We start from the raw sequence: 9,751 nt of genomic DNA, 5'->3' as shown, positions 1-9,751 counted from the left end.
ATTTTCCATCTGTGAGTCCCCCTCCCCCTGGCGGTTAAGTAGATGAAACAGTAACTAACTATTAGTTAGTTACCGGTACTGTTTACATTAATTAAATTAATGTTATGTTTCGTCACCGTTTTCCCCGTGTTCGTAAATCGGATCCGACGCGCCCGGCAACCATGTTTTACGCGATGCACTGTACGTACGCGCGCGTTATTTCATTCTACAACTGAAAAAGAATAAGAATTTTTTTAATTTGAGAAAATTTATCAAGAGAACAATACAAAAAATCAAGGTCAAGCATGCAAGAAAAAGGTATGCTGAATTTTGTAGCCGTAAATTGCACGATCGTTTATTACAACGTTTACGTAATGTGGATTTTTGTTACTATTATTATTTTTACTATGTCGTTGATAGTGTTATTATTATTTACATTTATTATCATAATTATTATCATCATAATAATAATATCGTTGTCATTATTATTAATACTATTATTATTGTTATCCTTGTTAATTGTATCATCAATTAATAGTATCATCATTATCATCATATCGTATCACATCGTCATCATCATCATCATCCTAACTAAGATAAAAGCTAATTAATATAATAAGCCTAGGTCTATATTCTCACCAGTAGATGGTGAACAACATAACAATAGTAACATTGATGTAGTTGACAGCGACAAGGACCAACTGCAAGCAGTTATACTTGCAGCAAGACAAGTTGAAGAATACTATAAAACAACAGTAAGTATATGGCATAGGCCTATAGAACTGCGCTCTATTGGTATAGTAGGCTTATGCATAGGGCGCCTAGGCCTAAACCTATTGTGGTCTCAGCCTAAACTTTCCAAATTTTGACCTTGTTTAATATTAATAATAAATCTGGCATTAATAAGCAATTGGCTTGGCAAGAAAATAACATTTCACTTTCAAGTAACCACAGTTTAGGTCTGTTTATGAAGCCGAATGGTCTGCCATTTTTAATTTCAAAGTTGAGGTCCCACGTACTTTTGTTGTTTTTTGAGCACACAATTATTTTCCTGTTTGCTGAAAAATATAACATCCTGAATTCACCAGGATGTTATTACATTCTTATTATATTGACTTTGTTTGACTTCTATTTAGCCTCCATTTATGTGGAGCGATTGTTACAAAATTGGACTTCCAGACGAGAATCTAGTACTACCAGACACACATCCAAACGAAGTAAAAGATCAAACACGCCAGAATTTCTTTACCATCGCTAATGATGTCGGTATATGTCGCAGAGTTGAAACCGAGAATCATGCCGACAAGACCAGTGAACGAAATCCACGCATTCGTGCGACTGCAAAATTCCTAGCTCATGCGCTTCTTGATCATGTGAAAAAGAAGTTCACTTTTAGATTTCAAGAAGGAGATAAGATATTGCTACGAAAAGCTGTCCACGTGATCACCAGTCTAGAAAAAAGCAAACGTTCGAAGATCATACGGAAGCTAATTTCTCGACGTCGTCAAGCGACGATGTATCTACTAGCACTTAGAAAAAACAGAAACAAAAAACAGAATTCGTCTACGTCAGCAAAGACACAAATTGAGACGTTAACTACACATAACTTTATTACGTCTACACCTAAAAAATCACTAATACCTACAGAGAATTCATTTAATTTGAATATATCACCATGCAGAGGGAATAATAAAACAGACAAAGATAAACCGCCCCGTAAACGTCGGCGACTCTCAGAAATTGCTACCACTTTGCCAACACCACGATGCCTTGTGACGGCGTCGTTTCAGCACATCTCTCAGGCGGACTCGATGTGTGACAGAAGTAGTGCAACTTCAGGTGGTTTAAATTACTGCCTGCCGTTGTAAGCTACTCAGAATAGCAGTCACCAGATATAAGATCAAAGGAAGGCCGCATTAGTCGTCGACAAGATGATCATTCACGCCCAAACCATGAGACAGAATCACAAGAGTTCTACAAGAATAATATGCTATTGCAAACTGAAAATACAACTGGCATAATAATTGATAGGGCCGGCTATAACAGCAGATTCAACTGAAAAATGTGAAATATCACATCAACAGATGCCGCCAAGCAAAAAAAGTTTTACAAAATGCGTTGACGTCTGTTGGATCTTCAAGAATGTCTAGTTGTAGTATGGCAGACTTCAACACAACAGGACTATCAGCCAATGAGCACTCGTTGTCTAATACTCTTTCGTCAGATTGTTAGGATAATTGTTGGATCTGATGAAAAAATAGAGCGTCTTCGCAAACGCAGAGGACTTAGAGACAATGACAGTGATGTGTTAAGAAAAATCTATTTATCTCCAGATCTTACAGTAAAAAAAAGAGAGTTAAAGAAAGAACTTAAAAAGAGAAAGGATGCTGGTGAAGAGAATTTGGTAATAAGAAATGGGCATATTGTTACGATGAGAGATGGCAAAGATTTTCGTGACAAAAGGGGTGCCTCTTACAGCGAAAACTAAGAAACATTTTATCGAAGCTTCAGAAGGAGTAGTACGTTATGTTAGAGAAGGCTTCCATTTTTGTTCCGAGAAGTCTGCTATTGTTAATTTTAAAGAAACTCATCAACAAAAGATTTTTTTTCATCTAAAACAAATCAGGAAGAAGAGGTTTTGTTTGTTAGTAACCGATTTGCTGGGAACATTAAAACACAAGCGTCAAAATACAGGTCATATAACTCATTGAAATGTTATTACACTAATGCTAATAGTTTTTCTGTCCGCTTATAAAATTATCAATGGACTTTGTAAAAAATATCTTGGTATCCAATCATAATTCTACTCGTACTCTTTGTACACATCAATCAAGTATCTGCTGCACGTGCTAAAATCAAACCCGTAGGTTATGCCAATTGTATCAATTCCTACGCTCAGTCAAAGAACATAAATAGCAGAAGAATGAGCTCAATGCTCATTGCGTAGTTTGCATTAAATTTGATGGAACGGCCGCCCTCTCTAGAATGGAGGAAAATTATTTGATGGAGTGGAGAAACTAATGAAAACAAACGAACCAGAGAGTTATCCAAACAATCCAAGCAATCAGAACTAATCAAAGATATAGCGCCGCCACTCGGGTGGAGGAAAATTGCTCTCATGAAGCGTTCCACTATATCGCGAACTGCTCCATCTTTTGTTATTTATTATCTTTGGCTCCGTCCACACTACGAAGAATTGTCAAATCATAGGTAGGCCCTTTTGTTGTTTGAACAGAGCATAATAACTGTGATTTGCCATATATGAATGTGATATGGCCTGATTTTCAGCTAACTTTAAAGACTTGTGTATGTTCAAGAGATTGTTCAACGTTCTGTTTCAAAGTTCAACTGATAAGTGTGTTTTCTTTCGCGCTACGTTATATTTGAATACCTGTATTCTTTGCACATATTCTGTCCCCAGATAAAAATTACGAAGTTTACTACGAGTAACAGTTGGAATAATTTAACTTATATTTTAACTTCCATTGCTTTAATCATGGTACTGTATATGGCATGTCAAAATGTTAATCAATGTTTTTAATTAGTAAAATTAAATTTTAATTTATAACGTTTACCAGCCAATCAGAATCAAGAGAAATGGATATTATCCTAAATTAATTGGTTTTGTAATGCAGTATATTTTTATAGTACAGTATATATTTTATAGAATACAGGAATACAAGTTTGGAAACAAAACGAACTACTACTAAATCTATTCGTAAATAAAAAAATAATACAGGTATTAGCTTAATAATTGGTTTTGTAATATATTTTTATAGATATATATATTTTATAGTATATGAGTATGGAAACAAAACAACTACTACTTAATCTAATCGATGTTATTTTATTTTATGATGTAAATAATTGTCAGGTTTTAATGATGTAAGTAATTGTCACTAAAAGTAGACAATGAAGAAATCATGCTTGTTGCAAAATTGTAAGGCACATTTTGACAAATTCAAGGTGCATCTAGACTTCAAACGAATTTATATTAAATGTCAATAAAGACATTGTGAAAGAGAAGAAATAATAAACTACTTTGCATAACATGTGTCATATCACAACCTGTGTATTTATTTACCAGAAGCTGCTAAATAGATAAACCAAGAAAAGCTATTACTATACAGATCAAAAGATATGGATAATATTTCCTAGCCAATGATATTGTCATTCAAACACAATGGAAACAAATTCCACACCTTTACTATCAAAATAATTAAGCAAACACGTACGTACAGCTGACCTATCAGCTTTACAATTTTAAAACGTTTTTAACATTAATTAAAATTAGTTATTACATAGCACAATTTAAGGAAAAATTGAAATGAAGAATACAGTACATTAGTAAAACATAATGGTGAATGGGCAAATCATTTTCTAATGAATGAGACCAAAGAAATCACCAGTGACAACCATGCATAATTTTCTGCATGAATAAACACACAAGCCAATGGCCATAGTATGTTCCATGATGTTCCAGCTGTTACCATTCGTTATTACATTAACATTTTCAATTACATCTTGTTACATCATTTATTGCATGAAAATCATTATAACTACACTACCACAGAATATGGTAGTTCCAAAATTGCAAAAAAAAATAAAGTTGGTAATAAATCTTCACTAATAAGGCAAGTATTATATAAAACAAACCAATGCTACAATGGGCTATCACCTAATTCTAAGATCTAATAAAACTCACAATTATTTTCATTGAATCCCATCATTTTCAATTAATTTCATTCTCATAAAACATTTGAAAAAATGAACCTTACAAAAGTTTTATCCCATAATTATTCATACTTTAATTTTTAATATTACAAATGTTTTATTTCATAATTATTCTCAAAAATTTGAACAATTGTTGTACAGTATCTCACAAGAATGTCTCATAATTATTCTCGCACAATTAGCTGAATTTATCTCATAATCCTTTACAATTTAATTTTGAATTTTACCAATGTTTTATATCATAAATATTCTCACACATTTTCAATACATACGAATCTCCAAAGATTATCCTTATAAATCTCCCTAAACTTAAATTGTTTGTCTACATAAAGTAAAGGTTAAAGGTTACACATGCACAATATCAACACTTAAATGTCAAGGCTTATTATCACCCTGTAAAGCTTTAATGCTATCAACACATATCTGAACACATTTTCATGTACTCTCTATATCTATAATTTATTCCTAATTTGGTGAATGAGTGAATATAAAAAACAAAGATTTATAATGTATATTTCAGGAGAAATATAATAAATCTCTTAAAAAATAAATTTTAACATGCACAATTTCAAATTCTATATTTAAAACCAATTAAAATCACAAGTGCTTTAAAAGAATTAAACTTTAATAGCATTCATAAAATTTGTTATGAACATTGTATATGTTCATATCATGCACAAGTTATTACTAAAAATCTGGGCATGCACTGTACTGTATGAATGTTAACGAAATCTCTGTGACCCCCTGATGCCATCTGCTGACGGCAGACTGAACGCATTGTCATGATAAACAAATTGTGCGCAGATTTTCGCCTTGCTTTCCACATGAAACTGCATTGGTTGACAACCGTGAGGGCAGTGTTTATCCGGCTTAACAAGTTATAGAAGGTTCACTATATAATTAAGCTAACACTGTACACAAATTACAAAGCTTTTATTTCCCACATAAATTCCACATTCCATAGAAGACTGATGGACATTTTTATCTTAAACTTTCATTGTATTAAATTGTTTATGATATTTATACTTATCCCTATTTTTCTTTAAAAATTTCATTTAATGATTGACCACAATTTTCCTGTCCTGTCGAGGGACGACAATATAACCATTTTATTGGTTTTTTTCTTCACATGGATGGATGTACTTTTAAAATACCAAACAAATTTTTTATATTCATAGCAACACAACTAGGGCCAGAAAGTATTTTTAAATAATATTTAATGTACACAAATGAGGATGTTAGATAAAAATATTAAAATTACAAATATTCTCATTTATTGTCGTCAAATTATTTAGTTTTTCATATTTTGGTAAAAAATCTCCCATATACTCTGGGATATGAATTAAAAATGACCAATTCTATTTAAAAATTTAATTTCTTTCAATATTTTGTCTATTAAAGGACACCATTGATTAATATTTTAGTTAACAATCAGCTTTAGTTAAACAATGTATATTATTTTCAATTACAGTGCATCTAAATTCCGAATTCACATTTGTTCTGCAACATCTTATAATCATTTCAAACTTGACAGAACTACGTTGAAAGAATTTTAAAATGTGTACAACGTTATCTGCCCATCCAAAATAAGGGCCAGTCTCTATAGTTTTTCAACATTTCTTGTCAAAAAATCTGTATTGCAGATATATCTATACAAAATATATTCAACAATTCCCCTAGGTACAGTGTTTAAAATGATAAAAACGTTTACTGAATAGTTTAAAATATCCGAGAGTAGTCTCTATCAGTAATTATTTACTTTTGTATATAAATTTTTCATCGCCTACAGTGATAAGACTACCACCAACAGGCTTTCACTTCACCATTCCTTTTATATATTCCTTTCTGTCATTCCACTTTATTATCTACACTTTCCACTGATGTTTCTAGTGCTCAATTCACTTAAACTGCACTAAATACCTTAGGCACACCTGGGAACTGTCATAGACAATGAACTCGTTGTAATTCAGGAATGAGTATCCACGCCTAGTTAACTCACCCAACGGAATCTTTGAGCCTGCAGAGAGGAACAAGTACATTTTTAAGATATTTTACTTGAACTACAGTATAGTACTTGCTGGGACAATTCTACTTTTTCAAAGGGTGCAAAGCTATGCTTATGACACCGTTGCGTCTAGACGTGAATCATCTTAAATCAACTGTTGGTGCGCAATACAGCAATTGAATTGGCTTTTTGCACACAAACCTAAAAATGATCAAGCACAACCGTGCACTAATGAAAAATTAGTGCCCGGTTGAGGATAGGAAAATAATATTGGAAGTTGCAGTGATGACGTCACGATTGACTGATAATAGTTGCTATGGAATGCTATAATAATTTGATACTATATTAGGGCGCATGGTATGCACGCAGTTAACAGACTAAAGTTACTGGGTTATTACTGGCATTCGATTGCTTGTCAGTTGCTTTGAAACACAGCAAAATAGAACATGGGCAACTGAGAACAACTGGTGATCAGAGCACTCAAGTCGCCTCAAATTGTGTGACTCGCAGATGCTCACCGCTGCTGGCAAGATGCTAAAGGTCAGTCCATATCAGTTGAGTTGAAGCAAGTTGCAAGGGTGAAATAAGCTTAGCTTAGTTTATTCAGGCAAATACTTAGGAAAGTATTGGCAGTATTTTTGGATTAATAATAAAAATAATCACATTCATCACAGCATTTGTATTCTAAATTACATTCCACTGTGCCACACTAATCAGCTATTCTGCTATCAATAATTCAGTAAACTAGAATTACTTCTTTTATGCTATGCAGTAAAAGCATAGCCTCTCCCCGGTGCAATTTGTTGAGGCTAATAAATGTATTAGTTGAGTATTATGTACATCTTTAATGCCATCAATCTCATGACTACTCACAACCATAACAATTCCTGTTTGAACATTTATTTAAATTTTGTACAGTGTTTTACATGTTTTCAAATTGGATTTATATCACTGTAGCAACAAGACTCTTACCTTCTGGCAGATGAATTGTTTCCTTGGGGTCAGGATACTCTGAACCTTTACCTTTGACACTATCAAAACCTTTCAAGCCTTTGTCTTCATCATATTCTCCATAGTTACTAATAGGACAGATTTTCCCTAAGGCAACCTTTTAAAAATACAATAAAACAAATGTGGTGAGAACAACACAACTAAACAACAACAAATTAATTTTAATAATAACTAACATTAATATTATACCAAATAATAATTTTTCAAGAATATTGTAGTAACAATATATCAATGCTTAACATATGAAACGCTATTATTAATAAGAAATATTAGGCATGTCATTCCAAAACAAGCGTAATGTCGCTATTATGTTAAACTGAGTACTGTAATTAGCATAAAAATGTGGCAGTAATACTTTAGTACAGAGAAGCTGTAATACTTTTACTCATAACTTTGGCAATAGTAAGTTGATTTCAGTAAATGACTCATCATTTTCAAGCTTATAATTTGGTGAATACGAATATATTAAACGATCAGTTTCCTTATTTGGTCATTGATGCTAATTTTGGAATAGCAAAGCCTCATATGTTCAAATCATGTATCAAAAATTTAAAAAATAAAAATAGATATTAAAAAAAAAAAATTTACTTCAAAAAAGGATTTTCACTGACCTCACAAAGAAGCATCCACTTGCTGTCATCACCATGGGAGTGACAATAATTTGCACTTTTTGCGAATGTGTCCGCGAAATATATTCCCTGTAAGTACAACACACCATAATAATGAATGATCTTGCTGTAAAATTTGTTATCCTGAATCATTCAGTTGGCATTTCTCCCATCGGACAGGCCTGGACGCCCTTTTGTCTGACACACGACTAGATCATCGAACAAATTTTAAAAAATAATAATTTTCCTATCCAAATAACGTTATTTTGATTTCCACTCCCTAATATTGTGGTCTAAAGGCACATTTTGAACTATAATAAGCCGTTAAAACTCTCTCCATCAACCCTACTAGGGATTTCTTCTTCTATTCTGGGCTGTCAACCGAGCCTTCATCGGACGCTTAGTTCGGACTCCTCATCGGACATTTTGGACCCCATGTCGGCAAATTTCTGGCACCACCTCTAACCATTCATAGGCAGATTATACATGAACACACAACAGTTTTTTGTCAAAGAAAATTTGATAATCTAGACAGAGTGTTACAATGTTCATTGATGTCAAATTTACTACTGTATGCAGAAAATTATGTGAAAGTTCCAAAATACATACCTTTCCAAACATATAGCCAGTTGCAGGGGCTTCCGGTGGCGCCACCAAAAGTCCCTTTTTCAGAATACTGATCAGATTCGCCGACCGGCTCCCATGCCACAGTAGCATATGGTTGTCAATGTCGGTTTGGTGCAGACGCTCCTCCTCGCCTTTTCGATTTAAATGGAATATGCCTTCGATTTGATAATCTCCATCATCCTCTATGAAATGAGTAAAAAACATTGTAAAACGAATGGGTATTATTTTACCTCATGCACTTTTACCCTTCCCAATAACGTTTTGTTTATTTTTCTTTCATATATGCTTTTGACAGAACAAAGTTGTATGCTGTTTCTGACTTTCTCTTACAATCTTTCAAGAATACAGTTAAAAAGTTATAACAGAGGTCTCGCCTTACTTGTATTGTGCACGTATCGCAGAACGCGCTGCGCTTCGGCTGAGTCTTTATCCAACAACTGCATCTGGCAGTCAAGTGTTCGGTACACATAGTCCAGTGGGTTCACGTCTACGGAATCAAATGAAGAAAATACAGTTACCAAGCTATAGTTCCACTCCGTTGGCCAATAGGGAGCTTTCGATTGCTCGACACGGAGAAATCTAGAACGTAATGACGTCATAAATATTCCATCTGCAAATACAAGACTGTTAAAGCCCCATTCCCGGCAAAATTTCAATTTTTAAGAAAAATCTGATTTTTGTATAATGTTATAAAGATTTATAAATATAATACGGAATTGCTAGTTTAACTGAATTTAGACATTCCTAAGAATGAAAAAAATGTAAAATAAGACTGAAATTTGATTTT

The 9,751-nt window shown here is 33.2% G+C and overlaps 1 protein-coding gene across 1 annotated transcript in view; it reads right to left on the bottom strand.

Moving 5' to 3' along the window:
* Positions 1–4,033: 4,033 nt before the first annotated feature.
* The window catches only part of LOC117123967 (poly [ADP-ribose] polymerase tankyrase-like), a gene marked incomplete in the record, with an annotated part of 37,392 nt that continues 31,674 nt past the window's right edge, over positions 4,034–9,751 (bottom strand). Inside the window, 5 exon segments of the mRNA XM_033270067.1 lie at positions 4,034–6,730; positions 7,691–7,826; positions 8,341–8,427; positions 8,947–9,146; positions 9,344–9,451. Of these exon segments, the coding sequence (XP_033125958.1) occupies positions 6,612–6,730; positions 7,691–7,826; positions 8,341–8,427; positions 8,947–9,146; positions 9,344–9,451 (650 nt within the window).

The sequence above is a fragment of the Anneissia japonica genome, unplaced genomic scaffold, assembly GCF_011630105.1.
Source record: "Anneissia japonica isolate Jap-2015-1 unplaced genomic scaffold, ASM1163010v1 scaffold287736_len1891122_cov214, whole genome shotgun sequence".
Taxonomy (NCBI): domain Eukaryota; kingdom Metazoa; phylum Echinodermata; class Crinoidea; order Comatulida; family Comatulidae; genus Anneissia; species Anneissia japonica.
Note: the sequence above shows the minus strand (reverse complement) of the source record. Positions and strands in the feature narration are given on the sequence as shown.